This window comes from Thermothelomyces thermophilus, chromosome 4 (genome assembly GCF_000226095.1).
Source record: "Thermothelomyces thermophilus ATCC 42464 chromosome 4, complete sequence".
NCBI classification, from domain to species: Eukaryota; Fungi; Ascomycota; class Sordariomycetes; order Sordariales; family Chaetomiaceae; genus Thermothelomyces; species Thermothelomyces thermophilus.
This window is the reverse complement of record NC_016475.1, coordinates 1495959-1513816: the sequence shown is the minus strand read 5'-3', so window position 1 is coordinate 1513816 and position 17858 is coordinate 1495959. Positions and strand designations below refer to the sequence as shown.

The window sequence follows — 17858 nt, the reverse complement described above, 5'->3', positions numbered from 1 at the left end:
AGCCATGGTCTCTCGGAGGGAACTTGTGTTGCCGAAACTGGATACCCCTTGGCAGGCATCACGACAACATCACCAGAAGCTGTCTGAACTCAGCTGGTCGTCAGAAGTAACCTGGACAGAGACGACGGTCCTTGCTGTTGACGAAGAGCAGAAGAACCGGATGGCGTGGAGGATGATGACTCGGACGAAGAGCAACGATTGATGGAGAAGACTAACTGGTAGAGACGAGAGAGATGCATGCAAAGTTGGAACGACGAGTTGTCGAGAAAGGAGAGAGAAAAGAGGTAAGGAGATGGAGAGAGGGTAAGTACGTTTACCAAGTCACCCAAATCGTAAGATATCTATGCGAGACGAACAAACAAGCTCAAGCGGGTTATGGATTAGTTAAGAGGACAGACAGGACGACCATAACGGCATTGCTTGCCTACTACACGTCGGTTAGGGAGCTCTGCCAGCAAAATATCTGGAACCAGACTCGAGATTTTGGCCCGTCATGGCCAACGTCATTTCTCATTTTTTTTTCTTTTCTTTTTTTCCTTCTCTAGACCATTATCATGTATATCCAAAACGGTGCTCGTCTGCGCCCTGCTGCCTGACCGTCCGCGCGTGACCAGCGGTTGCATAAACGAAGAACGACCTGCGAACCCTTGTTGTCCGCCAAACGCCTTGGTGATATCTTCCTTTTTTCGTCTAATCCTCTTTCCGATTCATATGTCCATGGCCATCCCACTCTCACGCCTACCTTTGTTTCCCGGCAGCAACCTCAGCCCAGCTCTGAGCCGTCGGCAACCGTGGCACCCTCACGCCCGCTCGCACGGTAGCCTCCATGGAAGCATGCGTCGTCCTCGGCGATGACAGCACCGATCCGCTCGGCGCCGAACTTAGCGCCCGCGGCGATGAGGGAGTAGCAGCGGCAGCAGCGGCCGCCGCCGAAGAACTGATCACGCTCGCCGTATCCCGTACACTCTCGTCTCCGCCTCCTCCCGTGCCAGCACTGGCAATACTCTCCCGCCGCTCCAGGTCAGTAAGGCCCAGCCCCAGACCGTGCGGAGGCTCCTCGGGCGATAACGGCGAATGTTGACCCGGTTCTCCGTGGCGCGGACTCGAGGGTGACGCGTTCTGGTTTGCAGCTTTCTGTGTGTCCACCATGGCCGGGCTGTGGGTTGAGGGTGTTCCGGCGACGCTGGTCCCGGCGAGCGAGGCCTTGGACAAGCTCAAACGGCTGAAGACGGAGTCGCTCATGCTGTACTGGGTGCTGTCAGTCGACGAGAGATCGCCGTTGAGGACGGGTGTGTTGGAGCGGATGGGCGTGGTGGGATTGATAGCACGGGGAAGCCGCGAGCCAGAGTTACGGGACCGGAGCGGGAAACCTGGTTGGTCGGGATTTGAGCTGTGGGGGGGAATGGCGCTTGGAGAAGGCGATGGGATGAGCGAGTCGCGTCTAGGCTTTGCGGTCACCGTTGCAGCTTGGGGAGTGGCGGCGCCTTTGACACATTGAGAGTAGCTCGGCCGGGGACCCTGTCCCACTGATGGTGCAGGACGCGGTTGCTGCACCGGGGTCGCCTGTGGTCGCTGTTGAGGAACGGCATGAGCGGGCAGTTGCGGTTTTGGTTGCGCTTGGGGACTGGAGGTGCCGGAAGTGCCGGAGGTGGGTTGACGGACGGCGGATGGCCGGGGGAGAACAGGACGGTGTTGCTTTCGGCTTTGCTGCATTTCGGCAAGGAGGGTTTCCAGTCTCTGCCGCTCCGCCCGCTCCTTGTCCAGCTGAGCTTGCAATTTGACTAGGTTATCGGCATGGGCTTTCCGCTCGTTCCGCAGGCGGTGCTCATATGTTTCGTCCTTAGCTTCAAGGATCTGTAGGCGTTTGGCCATTTGGCCATGCTCCGCTCGCAATCGGTCTCGCTCCTCTGTCACGGCTATGAGCTTGGCGTTCATGCGCTCTGTCAGATACCGACTGCTCCGTTTGCAGCATTTGGAGTGGTAGATCTGGTCGAGGCCGCCAAGCTCAACGAGCTCCGAATCGACTTGGAAGATGACCGGCCGTGAGGATGGATCCTGGGACACCATTCGAGCAGCGAGGCCGATGATGTGTTTCGGGCTGAACGTCGCCGCGTTAGCATCATCCACTTCCCGCGAAGCCAGTACCAGGCGCTCGAGCTTCGGCAGATACTCGTCGAGTTTCATGGCTCTGCCGTCCGCGGAGACGTCTTCCAATATGGCTTCGAACTCGTTCAAAGGTGCGTTGTAGATGACGGTGAAGATGTTGAGCAATATTAACCCGAGAGAGTAGACATCAGCTGCCTTCATGGACCAGTCAGCATTGTGCTGTTGCACCTCTGGGGCCCTCCATTTTGGCGTCCCTTGGACCCCGATTGTCATGGTGTTGTCCCGATCGTGGACATCTTTTGCAATGCCAAAGTCGGCGAGGTAGACGCGGCCTGGGTTCAGAAGAATATTGGAAGGTTTGAGATCCAGGTGCCGAACATTAGAGCCGTGGCAGTACGCAACAGCCCTCGTGATACAGCCCATGACTTGGCGGAGGTACTCGAGCGGGCAGCTATCCCGACCGGCAGGGTTTCGCACGGCGGGCGCCGGTCCTTCAATGGCACTCAGATCTTTGAGGTCCAGCGCATGCAGCCTGCTGATGATGTCCTCGCGATCGCCATGATTTGTCCTCAGGCAGTCTATGTCGTTAAGCAGGATATCGAGATTGCAGACAGCGACAGGCCACAAGAGAAAGTAGAGACTGCTCTGAATGCAGTACGTCCCGACCAGCTTCACGATATGGTCGTGATCCAGATTCTCCATCACATGGGCCTCTTCGCGCAGTTTGTCCATGGGATACCTGCGGTATGGCGGCCGGACCTCTTTGCGCGCCAGGCATATTGACCGGTTGTTGCAGTGGAACTTGACTTTCTGGACAACGCCAAAACTTCCCCAGCCGAGTGGGGTGTCGCAATCGAGCTTGAACCGATCGTGGAACTTTTTAGCTTCGGCGAGATCGTTCACCGGCAGGTGTTTGCCTCTGAGGAGCGAATGCGAATGTTAACCTCTGCGACGGCAGTTCGTCAAGGTTTGGCATGTTCGCGCCGATTGGATTGACTTACATGCCGGACCAGTGCCGGTGGTGTCCCGAGGCTTCCCAGTCGCGCAGGATCTTGAGCTCGAATTCCTCCAATTGCGAATAAGGGAGCCGCTTTATCCCGGCGTGGGATGTCGGCATCACGGTTTGCCATCCGTCACCGGGGTCGCCCATGACTGCGGATGCGGGTCCCCGTGGGGAAGGCGTCGAAGAAGGGACGAGCCGTTGTATGTATGTATACGCGTAGATACGGGATAAAGGAGTTATCGGGTGGTAAGAACGTTGGCCATGACAGTTCAATCAGGGGAACAGAGGGACAAAACAGTCGGAGTCGGTATTGATTGCCAACGGCATGGGGTTTGGGAGGAGGGGTTTGGTATCCCTCCTGGGCGGGATACGGAGAACAGAGCAGAGGGATCGACTTTTCTCGCAGCTCGAGCGGTGGAGTTGAACGTGCCGGACGGAGCACAGCCCTGCTCGGCGCGGCTTAGCTCCCGCAGGAAAGCGGAGATGTGGGCCGACGTACGGAGTACTCCGTAGTTAGCACTGCAATTGAAAACCCGTTGAGTGCTCGCAATACTCCATACCTACCTAGTGCTGACATGCCCCACTACGGAGTACGGAGCAGCCAATGCTTGATTGCGAGGCCGCCAGATCAGCGCCATGTTGAGTGGGTTAGGGTTGAGAAGCTACTTCGATCGAGCATGGATTAATTATCAGTTAGTGGCCTGAACAAGAGTCGGGGACGGACTCGGAACGAAAACATTGCAATTTCGTACAGTAGAAATAGAGCTCACGCGGCTTTAGGTACTGGGTTGTTGTGACGTTGATGCAAAGCTGACGAAGCACCATACAAAGTTGGGCTCATTCGTGTGATTGGGAATCGAGCCCCAGAATGCTGAGAAATGCGGATGGTGAAGAGGATGACAAATATGGTTTAGCTCAACTCAACGCAGCCCCGCCTCTACGAAGTACAGCACATGCCAGCAGCAACCTCTCATCGCAGACTAGCGAGCGCAGGCCTAGAAGCCAGCGTATTTAGTTGCAAAATGTTAGTGGCGACTTCTCCCACGAGTAAGCGTGATCCTGGCCACCTCCCCAACATCGCATTACAAGTACACTAGGCGGGCAGACGTGGAAGTCATTCCATCCGAGATCGTTCATTTTATGAACTGGCTTCTCCAAAGCGCGCGAAATTGAGTCCCCTAACAATATTGCGTATAAGGGCCGAGGATCGGCGTCCAGGAGTCGCCGTGTCTTGCGCCTCGATATACGGATACACATACTGATTACACCGACCAAGCTCGCCGAGGCGCTGAACGAGAGGTCACGGCGTGGATTTAGTAATCTGGGCACCAAAGGACACGCCGCTTTGGAATCAGACACAATGCGGTACTCCGAGGGCGACCTCCCAATCCTCAACGCTGAGGTTTATCACGAAAGCCCCGCCTTCGGCTCGCCGAGGCGACTAGCGCAGTCACGGAAGAAGCAGGCGTCTTCCTCGCTACCCCGCGGCTCCGAGGAAGGCCCACGGAAACGAGCCCGAACTCAGGCCGTGGGAGTTCCTGGTCATGGCGATGAGACAAAGAGAGCAAGAGGCCGTCCCCGTATAGACACCAGGGACGAGATTGCCGCTGATGTGAGTTGACTTGAGCCTGCATCATCTATCATTATCATCTATTGCCCGTTCTTCAGAGCCGGATAGCACCGTGTTATCCTCCCGCAGGCACATCAGAACCACTCCTTGATCCACTCTCGCGTCTGACTTCTGGTTGCAGCGGCGGCGGACGCAGATCCGACTTGCGCAGCGGGCGTATCGCGACCGCAAGGAAAACGCTATTCAGACGCTGGAGAAGAAGGTCCGGACCCTCAAGTACGCCAACGAGGAGATGAGCAACGCCTTCATGCAGCTCCACGACTTCGCATTAAGCAGTGGATTGCTCGACAGACTACCCGACTTTGGCCACCAGCTACGTCAAACGACTGAGAGGTTCCTCTCGCTTGCTCGAGAAGTAAGCGATGACGATGCAGATGATGACCAGCGGAATGGAATTGCCAGCCAGACGAGGAGGGAGCCGAATAGCCATCGTGCTCAGCCTGGTTCCCCACGACAACCCGACGCCGTGGCATCGTCGCTGTCGGCGACAAGCTCGCCAGAGTCCGCTGCTGAAGGGGGTCCAGTCGCCCTTTTCGGAGAGCCGAACATCCCCTTAAACACGGTTACCCAGGCGGACCTCACTCCGCCACTTACACTCGCCCAACAACAACAACAACAGCAACAACAACAACAACAACCCCTTTTGGCCCTCCCACCGCCTGAAGAGCCCCCGAATTTTGCCTATGAAATCCTCACCCAGCCCACCTTAGAAAATGCGAGCTTTCCCTTCCAGCCCGCGCCCTTCGCGTGCTCTTCCCACGATCTCTCGCTCCCGCCCCTCATCGAATCCCCGCCAGTTCCCCAAACCTACACCAACCTCGAAGCCACCTTTGGCCGGCGCCTGCAACGCTACTCGCTCGAGCAAGTTCTCGCCTTGCTGAGCATGCCCGACCCGCCCCAGCGCCTCGTCAAGCGCATCTTCGGCTTCTGCCTGCTGCTCGAGTCCACCGAGACCATCCGGCGCCGCCTGCGACGCATGCTCCTTCGCGAGCCCCAACAGTCGCTTTTCAACTGGCAGTACCCTTTCTTCCATCTCGGCGGCGCCGGCACCCACTTTGATGTTTCCGCGTCCTCGTTCTCGATTCCCACCACCACCACCACCACCACCACATCGTCCTCCTCCTCCGCCCCCGCCCCCGCCCCCGCCCCCTCCTCTTCCTCTCTCCCCACGACGACCGCGCCCGGAAAGCCGCACAGGGTCGGCAACCAGGGCACGGTGGACGTGCTTAAACCCCAGGAGACGGCCGGCTTCGCGATGGGCCCGTTCTCGGCCGAGGTCAACTCCGTGCGGGACCAGGAGCTGGACGAGGACATGCGCATTATCCTGGACGGGTTTGCCGGCGAGTATTACGACTGCGACGAGGCCGAGCTGTATCTGTACCAGCGCGGCGTGGTCATCCCGCCCGGGGCAGACCTCGTGACGGTCGACGTAGACCTGTCGCAGATGGAGAGCTACAAGGAACGCGGGTGGCGCGTGGAGACGGTTGACCCGCTGCTTGGCGACGGCTCCTCCTCCTCCTCCTCGTCGTCGTCGCAGTCCCGGGGTCTGCTTTTGGATGGAACCAGCAGCCCCGGGAGCGGCCGTTCGCTGGCCCAGCAAGGGGCGGGCGCCCGGTCGTGGTCGATGGGCGACGGTGGTGGCATGGCTGAGCCGGCTCTGGCGAGCGTGTTCCCTCCAGGAGATTCCTTTTTACCGGCCACGACCGTGGCTGAGTCTTTGGCGGCCCGTAGAGGCGATATGCTTCCTTTCGGATTCCTGCCACCGAGCGAGTTGGGGGATTCTTCTGGGTACCTTCCGAACTGTCAGCGAGTGGTGGTGGAAGTGATGACACTTTTGAGACGTAAGCGGGCCATTCTTTTTTTTTTTTCCCTATCGGATTTCCTTTTGCTGACGGTTACGCTCTCCAGAAATCACCAAGCGCGGGATATGTCTGGGCCGAACACCCGGGTTCAAGGCGTGTGACATTGATGATGCGTTTTGGGAGTCGGTAAAGGCTAGCTTGATGTAAGCGCTGGAAGGGTGGAAAGACGGGATTCCCAGGTTGTACGCGTCATTGAGATGCTTCCATTTTTCAGTTAATTTTGTCACCGCCACCTCTGCAGTGAGAGGGAGGGGATTGTTTTGAAACGTGTACATCCGCGGTGTTTGCTTCATCCGCACCACTCTCCACTTCCGGGACAACAGTTTGTGGCTCATTCCTCTAAACTGATGCACCATGAATCTTCAATAGAATGGATTCCTAGGACCCAGCTCCTGATGTGCCAAAGAGCAGGTGATGTCAGGCACCAGTGTTGTGAGGGCACGGTGCTCACTGCTCTCTGCCTCTCGTAGCTACCGCGAGGTTGTATTAGCCTGCTCCAACAGCATGCTGCCGCCACCTTTCCCAACGTTCCTTACTGACCCTTGGGGGCCGTCAAGGCAACGTTTGATGCTCCTATCCCTGCCGATTGGGCGATCTATTTCGCTTGTTTCGGCCTCTCCCCAGTCCTCTCATCCACTATCGCTCCTCAGACGAGGTCTTGGTTCCTTTTTTCTTGTTCTTTCTTGTTCTGATCAGAGCCCCCATTGCGGGCCCTCCTCCTCATACCTGATGGCTCGAAGCTTTGCGCCGTGGCTCCTCCGCTCCCTTTCCCTCTTTCGCGAGCCCCTCCTTCTCCTCCTTCAACGCCATCTCCTGCTCGGCCAGTACGATCTGCCACAGGGCCTTCGCCCTCGCAACCGAGTCCTCCCTATCCCTGTTCAGCGACTCCAGCGTGAGCGTCACGGCCTCCGACAGCGAGTCCCTGTACGTCTTTTCTTCCTTATATGCCCCGCCGGGCTGCTGCCCGTTCTCCGCCAGCATCTTGGCAACCAGCCTCTCCCATTCGTCTTCGTCGCTGGCGTCGATCATGCCCTCGTTCTGCATCTCCATGATCTTGATCGCCTTCTTGGCCCTGCGCTCCACCTTCTGCCGGATGACCCGCTCGAGGAACCGCGGCTGCGGCTTCTTGAGCCGCAGGAACGGTACGGCCGTGGCCGCTGCCAGCGTCGGCGGCTTGCGCACGCCGCTCTTGAACGACGAGAGCGGGCGCGGCGGGCCCGTCGGCACGTACACGGGCGGCTCGCCCTCGGCCGACACCTTGGTGATGATCGGGGTGCGGCCGGGGATCGGGGCCGTGGAGATGCGCTTGGCGGCCTCCTCGGCGGCTTTGGCCTTCACCGCGAGCACGCGGGCCTCGTTCTCGCGGAGGAAGGCCAGGACCGAGGCGTGTTCGGGCGTGGATGCGTCGGCGGCGCGCGAGAGGAGGGCGAGGAAGCGATAGCCGTTCTTAAGGGCCGACACGGCTAGGCGTGGGGACGTGTCCCGCTTGTTGCGGCGGAAGCCGTTGCGGATAAGGGTTCGGATGGGGTTGGCTGGCCCCAATGGGGAGTCTTTGGAGAGCTCATCGGGAAGCGGGACCCGAAGGCCCTGCCGGATGAGGGAGCGGTAGAGAGCGAAGCCTTGAAGGGGGAGGGGAGAGGCGTTTAGGAGATAGGGGTCAGCAGCGGGTCTAAATTGCTATTATGGAGTTGCGCGGCATTCTTACATGCTAATCGGTGCCGCGACGAGCGGGCGGGAACGAAAAAAGACGGCATTCCATTTGGTGGCGGATGTGGCGTGCCCAAAGGAGCTGCTGATCCGACATTGGCTCAAAAGGTGCAAGGTGCCCAAAATTTCGGGATCGACAGGAACGCGACCGGAGACAGGTCCGCTCCGCGAGGTCACGTGCGCCATTTAACAGACCAAGGCGTTGCCCATGAAGCATTTGGCAAAACTGATGTGTTCATTCAGTGACATCTTGTGCAAGATGCTAAAAATGTCGCGGAAACGACCTCGGTGCTAGTCTTCAGTACTGTCCGCGATGCTTGGCGTGACGGGTGTGCCTCTTCCTGTCCTCTCCTCTCTGCTCTAGTTCGTCATATGCGTCAGGCTAATCATCCCTTGCCCCCTTCCCAAATACTTAGTTGTTGTAGATCGGGTATTTAGATCCCTCCGGCGGCTGCGGCAGCTTCTTGTGCTCGTCCATGTACCTGGCGTTGGGTCAACATCCGCTTTCCCCTGTATGCCGCTTTCATCTATATGTACGCCAACAGTTTCTGCTTACTTTCGTATCGCGATGAGAGCGGCCTCCAAGCTCAGGGGGTCTTCCTTTGGCCGGGCATTCTTGGAAAGCTCAGCAGCAATCCTGGTCCAGTCCCGCAGGATGCCAACAGCATTCTTGTCCACCTTTCCATCGGTCGGGCTCACACCGGGGAGGTTGATCTGGCTGACGAAGTGAATCTCAGGAGGCTCTTTGGGGTAGTTAGGGCCGCACTCCATCTTGAGCTCGTAGATCCGGTTCTCGTGGTTTCCCTACGTCGCGTGGTGGCGTCGCGTGGTGGTCAGCGTGGGTTCGAAGACAGGCAATCGCGGGGGTTGCCGGTGCGTGACATACATGCGGAGGACCCCAGATAGTTCCTCGCCAGTGTGTCATGTAGATGTCCTCAGGATCCTCCAAACCATACGAACATGCACCTATACAGCGCGAAACTTCCCGTCAGCAGCTGCAGTCAACGCTGAAAGCGCAGCGGGACTGCGATTAGGCAACCCACCGGCACCCAGGCCCTTCTCGCCCTTTTCCAGCTCCGCAAGGAGCTTGAAGTTCCGCGGGACCTGAGCCGCCATGGTTTCGATGCTGCAAAAGGTGTCTCGCGGTTGTGTGGTGAGAGAGTCGGAGGCCCGCTGTCGGTTAGAGAACGTAAGTGGCAGTCACAGAATAGGTTATAGGTAGTGTATGTTCGTAGGTTCCTTTGGAGCTACCGTCGTTTGGGCAACCGCGGCCGAATGAGCGAAGGTGGGGGCGGGGACCCCTGTCATGCCCGACCCCTCGGGATGTGGCAGGGTTAGTCATCAACGAAAGCACTTGGCTTAGGTGCACGCACGCACCTGAGCAGTGGCTCCCGGGTTCCAGGCTTGCCGTTCCGTACCACTTTCCAACGAACGAATCGCAGTCCTGGGCCAGCTCCCGCGACACGTCTTCAATACTGTCCCGTCTTCGATTGAAGTCACAAGCACGAAATTGCGATGAGGTGACGAGTTTCCAGGGCCATTTTCCATGAGATGCAAATATGACCACTCAGCTGTTGGCGTCAGAACTCGCCAACCTGATTCAAGAGAGCAAACGGAAACACAATGACTTGCGCCAGGTGAGTATTGCGCTGCTCCACGCACTGTGCCACGTCTGCACCCAGCCGGGTCACCTTCATCCTCATTCCTCGCTCGACCGGCCCAGGCTCACACCGAGCTCAGGCTGCCGAGAAGTCCCTGGACGAATTGAAGAACCTGAGGGCCTCCACTGAAGTACAGGCCTCAGAAGGTACGTCGAGCTCACAGCATTCGGGCGCCATTGCATCTCGCTTATACAGTGCTAGAACTCGCCCAGCGCCCAAACTTTGTCAATCCTTTTATCATTGCTTGCGGCACAAAGAATGTCAAGTTCACGGGGATTGCCATTGTCTGTCTCCAACGGCTTATTGTGTCTCGGGCCTTACCGCGAGCCAGATTGAGTCAAGTCTTGGAGGCATTGCAGCAGGCAACCTCCGCCGGCCTTGATGTCCAGCTCAAGATTCTCCAGGCTCTCCCAGCTTTGCTGTCCAATTACTCGGCTGACGTGAAGGGCGACCTCCTGGTTACTGCACTAAACGTTTGCTTTATCCTACAGTCTAGCAAGAATGCCATTGTCAACAACACTTCGGCTGCCACTTTGCAGCAGCTGGTAGTCTCTGTTTTCGACAAGGTTGTTGCTGAGGATAGTAAGTGGTTCTCTTATCCTCGGAACGTTCAATGAATGTATCAGGGATGCTAAAACAACTGTAGAGTCTGGGACTGGCCACCCTCCAGTTGGCGAAGTCCCGGGTAGAGATGGCAACATCCCGCTCCCGGCCGCGGCCCTGGATGCGTACAGGGTAATTCTGTCCCCTTATCCCGGATATTGGACTCCCACTCATCTGTCCAGGTGTTCAACGATATCTGCCTCCTGACTGAAGGTCAGCGACCCGAATATCTCCGAGTCTCCAGCCTCTTCCAAACGTTTGGGCTCGAGTTGATCGAGTCGGTCTTGACCAACCATGCCGCCATCTTCACAACGCACCCAGAGCAGGCAGATATCCTCCGGATGCGAGTGATGCCCTTCATCACCAGCGCTCTCCGTGGTCGGCCAAACTTTGCAACAAGCGTCCGTCTTGTGCGCATTCTGTACACGCTCCTCCGGCGCCATCTTGCAATCCTGCCGACCGAGAGCGGGGACGCACTCGAGATCCTGACCCACCTCTTGGACCAGGACACTACCCTGTGGAAACGAGCGCTTTGCATGGAGGTGTTCCGAGGCATCTTCGCAGAACATGCCTTGCTTCGCCGCATCTTCATGCTCTACGATGCCGAAGAAGGTCAGAAGAACATCCTGAAGAACCTGACAGCCACGTTCGTCCGCGTTAGCACGGAAAAGCCATCCGTCATTGGACTGGGCCATCAATCTACCATCCCGGTCGCCGCCTCAAACACCGGCGCTTCCAGCGACCAGGTGATGCTTGAGGCGAGCGGCGTGACTGGCATCATCTCCAGCTCGGTGGGTCCCGACGGCAACAATACGGGAATCAGCTCACAATGGAGCACCATGCGGGTGCCCTGCATCGACCAACTCGATAAGGCGGACGCTCCCACCATTCCAGAATCTTACATCTATAGCCTTACTCTGTCTTGCATCACGTCTCTGTCAGAGGGCCTCGCTAAGTTCATCCTTCCCCTCACTGTATCGAGTGAGGGGAGGAGAAAGCGCGTCCCAAAGCCCGAACAGGGACGCAACTCACCCGCTCCCCAGTCTGACGAGACTCCTGACAAGCTGGATCGAACTGCGTCGTTCAAACGGAATCCTGTCCCGGTCAACCCGCTTACCCTGGAGAACCATCCGCTCTACGCAGAGATTAAGATTTGCGCTGCGTTTATCGAGGAGTGTTGGCCCGCCGTCCTTGCAACTTGCTCTACCTTCCTCTACGCCGCTTTGGACTCGGACTACTACCATGGCCTTGTCCGGGCCTTCCAGAAATTTGCCCACGTCGCCGGCCTGTTGCAGCTCGCTACGCCCCGTGATGCCTTCTTGACGACCCTGGGCAAAGCCGCCGTGCCACCGAACGTTCTAACCGCATGCATGAACGCTGCTGGCCCAGCCCGGCCGCCACCGAGCCCGGTTGCTGTGGAGGGATCTGGTAACATATTCAGCAACGCCAGAGGGCTCCTCAGTGTCGACAGTCTTGTCAGCCCTTCGCTTCTCTCATCAGAGAAACAGAGGCAGCCTTCAATGGACGCTAGCGGCGCCACGCTCAACACGCGAAACCTGCTGTGCCTGAGAGCACTGCTGAACCTCGGTATCGCCCTGGGTCCAACGCTCGCATCATCCTGGAGCATAGTACTAGAGACTCTTCAGCAGGCCGATTTGGTCATGTTCTCGTCCGGTAAGGCCGCGGGGAGGACGCCATTGGCAGCCAAGGGTCCCGACCCCCAAGCTGAACAAGAGGCCAGTGCCCTCCTCGCCAACTTCAATACCGAAATTCGAGCTGTCGAGACGGCCGCATCGCGTCTGTTTGAGAGCACTGTTGATTTCCCAAATTCCGCTTTTGTTGAGATTGTTGGGGCTGTCTGCAACCTGCTGGAACATGTTGAACCACCCTCGGAGCCGAGCAGTCGTCCACAGTCGCCCCCCTCTACCGGCAGCCTTAAGACACCTCCACTTCCCTCGAAACGAGTCATGAGCATCTCGGTTCCTTCCTCGGCGGCGCCGAACCAAGAGAACCAGTTTGGTTTGTCGAAGCTTGGTGACCTCGCTTCCATCAATATCGAGCGCTTGCTAGCTTATCCACCGGACGAGTCTGGCTGGACGCGCTTGGTGACCGAGCTCATCGATGTCCTGGGCTCTGTGTCAAATACGGCGCCCGTAAGAGCCCGAGCGGCAGAAACGTTGGTCCGCATTCTGCTAGAGGAAGCAAGCGCCGTCGCTTCCCAGCCAGATGAAGTTCGGGGCCAGATCCAGCATCGCCTCCTTGAGACCTTCCGTAACTCTCTGGCTCCCCTCCAGGCGACCGAACGCCAGGTGTCTTTAGCAAAGCACGCTGTCGATGTTGACATTCATAAAATCATCCTCGAAGGGCTCAAGAGTCTCCTGGAGAACTGCGGCGAATCGCTCATCAGCGGCTGGGAGCTCATATTCGAGATCATCGACACCGTCTTCATCGAACGCAACATCAGCGCCACCGGGGCAGAGGACAATAATCGGCCCAGCCTGCGGCCGAACCTTCTCACCCGCGCTGTTAAGCTAATCCGGCCATCGTTTGCTTCTCTTCAGCTAATCTGCTCCGACTTTCTGCCTTCCTTGCCTAATGCCTGCTTTCTTAACCTTGTCGATACTCTCTACAAATTTTGCACGCAAGATGACGAACTTAATGTGGCCTTAACGGTAGGTAAATGCTTATTTTTCTTCGTGGGTGAACTCGCGCTGACATTTGACAGACTGTTACCTTTTTCTGGGCTATCTCGGATTTCCTCTCCGCCAACAGAGAGTCGACGTCGATTACGGAAGACATGATTTCCGCCTCTGGAGAACAGTCGCTAATCAAGCTCGCCGTTGAGCCTGTAGGGGAGGGCTCGGGCGCGGCATTATGGATGCTTCTACTCCTTCGGCTCACATCCGTCGCGACCGATCAGAGACTAGAGCTACGAAATAGTGGGTGGTGACCCCGGCGCTCAAGCTTAGGATATACTGACCTAGTAGGCGCTATTCAAACCTTGATGCGAATAATGTCAGCATATGGCGAGAGCCTGAGCCCGGAGGCTTGGTCCGTATGTATGAGGGCAGTCATTTTCAGTCTTCTCTCCTCAGTTGAGCGCGAGCTGCGCGCCGTTGACAAGCCTTCTGCGAAGGAAAACGGCCCCGAGGAATGGAGGGAGACAGCGACTGTCGTTATCAAAGGCGTATCTGACCTGTTCGGCTCCTACCTGTCCCTCCTGACTTCGCACCAAAGCTTCTCGGAGATCTGGCGGAACCTCATTGGCCATTTCCAGGCCCTCATAGACCTTGAAATGCTTGACATCAATTCCGCGACCTACAGCGCCGTCCGAGACATCCTTCACAGGTGTACCGAGCAAGAAAGACTAGGCATTGGAAAGGAGAGCCTGGACTTGGCATGGGAACTGTGGTCCCAGGGGATTCCCGTTCCTAAACACGAGACAGACGGCAAAACCTCGGATAACCAGAAGTGTTTGCTGGTATGGGTCGAGGCACTGCTACCACTTTACGAGTTGATCCGAGAGGATTTCACGGTGGAGCGAGTTCGTCGCATGCTTATCTTGTTCCGCGATGCCATGCAGCACGCGACTCCGGGAGCTTATGCCAGCGACATCGAGTATGTCACGCCCCTTCAGGGTAAAATTCTGGAAGTTTTCCGCATGGTACGTACGGATCTACAAGGCGTTCCGTCCGCGATGGTTGCACAGGTGGCAGAGTTCGTCTCCCTCGCCTTCAATCAGGAGGATGTGGCCAAGGCGACCTCCGAGAAGCGCACGTATGTCGCCATGTCGAAAGAAAGCATGACGATCTTGCAGTCGTTGATTGTCAAAAACGCCGGAGAAAGAGACATATACGAAACCGGCGCGTTTGCCAACGCTTTGTCTGCCCTCAGCCGGCCAGTCATCCTCAAGTATCAGTTCAGGATCGTTACCAAGTCGGTCCAGCCGTGGAGGGTTGCGACGCAGTCGGCCCTGGAAGTGCTCAAGGCAGCACTTCCTCGTCTCGCTAGCATGGAGTTTCCGCGAGAAACGGTGCAGAACATTTGGCGGACCATAGTCTCGATCGCCAACGGCATCATCAGCGCTGATCTGAGCGAACCCACGGCGGCGACCGCGGATATTGCGGGCGACCAAGCATTCGACATTGCGTCATACCGCCAACTGCGCGGGCTTATCATCCCCGCACTCGGTTCCGAGGTTGTCCTTGACGAGACAAGAAGAGCATTCGCCGAGGGCCTGTTTCGCACTTCGATAATACACAGTCCCTCGCCGGCCGAGGCGGCCATCATCTACGGCAAGCCTGGAAGCGACCCTGTAGGGCTCAGCTCCTTCCTCAAGCCGCGCAACGGGCGCACCATTGACCCGGCCCCGACGAAGCGCAGCCTGATGAGTGAAGTCTGCCTCGACGAGCTATTCGCGTTGGTGGAGGTTCATGACGACGAGGAAACGTCGTCGACCGCTGGGACCGCTGGGACCGCTGGGACCGCTGAATCCACCCACGATCGGCACGTCCGACTAGCCCGCACAGTAGCGCCGTACCTCATCCTCCGTTGCGCTTTGACGCTCCGCGGCTACGTGGCCGACCAGCCGCTCCGAGGGCGGATGCCACAGCCGATGTCGCAGCGCAAGGAGCTGAGTCGCATCTTGCGGTGTCTCGTTGACTTGCGTTCCGAGCCGGGCTCGATACCGGACGCGCCCAACGTAGATAGTGAGACGAGGAAGCACCTGCTGAGGGTGTATCCGCTGCTGGTTAGTGCCGTGCAGGTTGCGGGAACAGCGGGAGACGTCGAGGTGCTAGGGTTGATTCGGCAGGCACTGGATGTCGTGGGCCAGGAATTCGGTCTGTGACACAACAACGAGGATTTTCAAGTCGGCAGTCGACATGATCTTGTGGATTTGGAGTGTTTGGTAGAATACATTGAGCGGTTCATCAAAATGGTTCCCTATCCGACGCCATGCCAACGCATTCCCCTCTTTAGTAAAAGCTCCAAGCCGAATGGGGATCGGAAAATGATATACAGAGTCAGATGTTGTCCCCTCCCCCCCTTTTTTTTTCTTCCCCCTTTCCGTCCATTCCTGGGACAACTTGCTGCTTATGCTGCCTTGATTGTCCCTTCCCCAATTTCCTATGCGCGCCAGGTCCTCTTCCATCACCTTACCCTTCTTACGCACTCTTCTCCGGTGCCGGAGCGGACTGCGAAGCGGAATCTGCTCTCCCCTCGGTGGTGGTAGTGGTAGAAGTAGTAGAGGAGGCCACCGCGGGCGTCTCGGCATCGATAATCCCGCCCTTGGCCAACAATTCTTTGGCCATGGTCCTGGCCTGCGCATCGCCCACCTTTCCGTACACGCTCAGGGCGGTGGCGATCATGCCGCCGATATCGCCGACGTTGCCGGGCACGACGACGGCGGTGCCCTCCTTGGCCAGCTTGGCAAAGGCGTCGACGTACTTCTCGGCGACCGAGAGGCTGACGGCGCCCTGGGCGGCGTCCTTGCCCTCTGCGATGGCGCGGGCGACGGCCTCGATGCCGGCGGCGGTGGCGCGGGCGCGCAGCAGGATGGCCTCGGCCTCGCCGGCGGCGCGGTTGATCTTCTCGGCGCGCTCGGCCTCGCTGGCCAGGATGGCGCTCTGCTTCCTGCCCTCGGCGATGTTGATGGCGCTCTGGCGCTGGCCCTCCGAGTCGAGGATCTCGGCGCGCTTGGAGCGCTCGGCCGTGACCTGGCGGTGCATGGCCTCGACGACGGGCTTGGGCGCGTGGATGTCGCGGATCTCGTAGCGCAGGCAGGTGACGCCCCAGGCCTGGGCCGCCTCGTTGATGGCCGCCGTGATGTTGGTGTTGAGCGCCGCCCGCTCCTTGAGCACGTGGTCCAGCGTCAGCTGCCCGATCTCGGACCGCATCGTCGTCTGCGCCAGCTGCGAGATGGCGTACTCGGCGTCTTCGACCCCGTAGCTATATGTACACAAGAAAAATGGAGATATGCCATTAGCCATTATTCATTCCCTTTTAACGATGGCACCGACAAGCCGAACGGTTAGGTATGGGGAAAGGGCAAAGGGTAAGCTTTACCTCGCCTTGTAGGCGTCAAACACGCGGGTGTAGAGGACGCCGTCCAGCTCGAGGGTGACATTGTCGGCGGTGATGGCGCTCTGGGAGGGGATCTCGATGGCGACCTCCTTGAGCGACTTGACGTAGGCGATGCGGTCGATGAAGGGGATCAGGATGGCGAGACCCGGCTGCAGGATGCGGTTGAACTTGCCCATGCGCTCGACGATCCAGGCCGTTTGCTGCGGGACGAAGCGGATGATGGTGTTCATGGGCAGCGAGCTGGATTTCTGGAAGTAGGTCGGCGGCATCAGGCCCGAGCCCATGTTGCTGGGAAGGCCATTCCGTCGTGTGCTGTGGAAGGGGCGAGTTTGCGGCCGCGGGCCCCGTGTCTGTTGGAGTTGTCGGCTCGGTAATCGGCTGCTGATGCTGCTGCTGCCGCCGCCGCCGCTGCTTGACGATGCGACGACGGACGCGAGAGCTCTCCAGGTCCCGGTCGACGGGGACAAGCCGGCCCGGATTGCGGGCATGAGCGCCCTCTGTGTGGTTGTAAGGGGCATTGTCGGCGACAAAGCTCACATCTGCCCTCTGGTCGGCGTGGGAGGTGCGAGATTCCAGTGACTGATGTGGTCAGGGTTCGGCGCCGGAGCTGCAGAAAGTTGAGGCGATCCCGAGAGCAGCCGCAGCAGCAGCAGCAGGGTCGACGTCAGTGCTTGCAGCTGTTGGACCCACTCGCAGGCCCAGTCACTGGAAGCTTCTTTTTCCTGCGTAGCGTTCTTGAATAAGCGGGGCCCCTCAGTGTTTTGTTTGTGCCTATCTGTATGTACGTCCGTACAGTACGGATTACGGATTACAAATCTTATTACGCCTTCATCGGTCAACCTAGGCTTCCGACTCCGAATTCTGTTCCTTGTTGACCACAACTGTTTGCCCCTTCCCTTGATTCTGCCTAGCACTTCTCTGTTTCCTTTTCTCTTCCGTTCTTCCTTCACATAATGGAAATAGTTTTCAAAATGTATGGCGCTCTTCCCAAGCATGCTTCCGTACAATCTTCGAACCATTTAACAAGCAATTCTCGTGTCACACCTTAACCTCTCGGCTTGGCTTGGTTTGGCTGCGTTTTATGAAAAGCCGTAGTCACCGGATCGGGCGTTCTTCTAGAAAATCTCTGATGGCAGATATCTTAGTCCTGGTAAACTGTCGCCGCGGTGACGGTTGAAGTGGTCAACCGTTTCATAATTAAT

The 17858-nt window shown here is 57.9% G+C and overlaps 6 protein-coding genes across 6 annotated transcripts; 2 read left to right on the top strand and 4 right to left on the bottom strand.

Moving 5' to 3' along the window:
- Positions 1 to 363: 363 nt before the first annotated feature.
- On the bottom strand, positions 364 to 3101 carry MYCTH_2306229 (uncharacterized protein). Its single transcript, XM_003663920.1, has one exon. The coding sequence runs from the start codon at positions 2836 to 2838 to the stop codon at positions 739 to 741; it is 2100 nt and encodes a 699-aa protein (XP_003663968.1). The 5' UTR covers positions 2839 to 3101; the 3' UTR covers positions 364 to 738.
- Positions 3102 to 4469: 1368 nt separating this feature from the next.
- Positions 4470 to 6988, top strand: MYCTH_116510 (uncharacterized protein; the record flags this gene model as incomplete). Its single annotated transcript, XM_003663919.1, has 4 exons — positions 4470 to 4721; positions 4927 to 6222; positions 6277 to 6580; positions 6648 to 6988. The coding sequence occupies 4 exons, from the start codon at positions 4470 to 4472 to the stop codon at positions 6746 to 6748; spliced, it is 1953 nt and encodes a 650-aa protein (XP_003663967.1). The 3' UTR covers positions 6749 to 6988.
- Positions 6989 to 7321: 333 nt separating this feature from the next.
- Positions 7322 to 8355, bottom strand: MYCTH_2064609 (uncharacterized protein; the record flags this gene model as incomplete). Its single annotated transcript, XM_003663918.1, has 2 exons — positions 7322 to 8220; positions 8307 to 8355. The coding sequence occupies 2 exons, from the start codon at positions 8353 to 8355 to the stop codon at positions 7322 to 7324; spliced, it is 948 nt and encodes a 315-aa protein (XP_003663966.1).
- Positions 8356 to 8522: 167 nt separating this feature from the next.
- MYCTH_111987 (uncharacterized protein) lies at positions 8523 to 9512 on the bottom strand. The gene is made up of 4 exons (XM_003663917.1): positions 9352 to 9512; positions 9195 to 9274; positions 8865 to 9112; positions 8523 to 8790 (listed from the first exon to the last, which is right to left on the bottom strand). Exons 1-4 carry the CDS (start codon positions 9422 to 9424, stop codon positions 8721 to 8723), a joined length of 471 nt encoding a protein of 156 aa, XP_003663965.1. The 5' UTR covers positions 9425 to 9512; the 3' UTR covers positions 8523 to 8720.
- Positions 9513 to 9867: 355 nt separating this feature from the next.
- Positions 9868 to 15421, top strand: MYCTH_2139484 (uncharacterized protein; the record flags this gene model as incomplete). The annotated part of the gene is made up of 7 exons (XM_003663916.1): positions 9868 to 9945; positions 10049 to 10115; positions 10171 to 10551; positions 10616 to 10704; positions 10791 to 13244; positions 13298 to 13511; positions 13560 to 15421. The coding sequence occupies 7 exons, from the start codon at positions 9868 to 9870 to the stop codon at positions 15419 to 15421; spliced, it is 5145 nt and encodes a 1714-aa protein (XP_003663964.1).
- A 158-nt stretch (positions 15422 to 15579) lies between these two features.
- On the bottom strand, positions 15580 to 17360 carry MYCTH_2306218 (uncharacterized protein). The gene is made up of 2 exons (XM_003663915.1): positions 16639 to 17360; positions 15580 to 16521 (listed from the first exon to the last, which is right to left on the bottom strand). Exons 1-2 carry the CDS (start codon positions 16938 to 16940, stop codon positions 15738 to 15740), a joined length of 1086 nt encoding a protein of 361 aa, XP_003663963.1. The 5' UTR covers positions 16941 to 17360; the 3' UTR covers positions 15580 to 15737.
- Between the last annotated feature and the right edge of the window lie 498 nt (positions 17361 to 17858).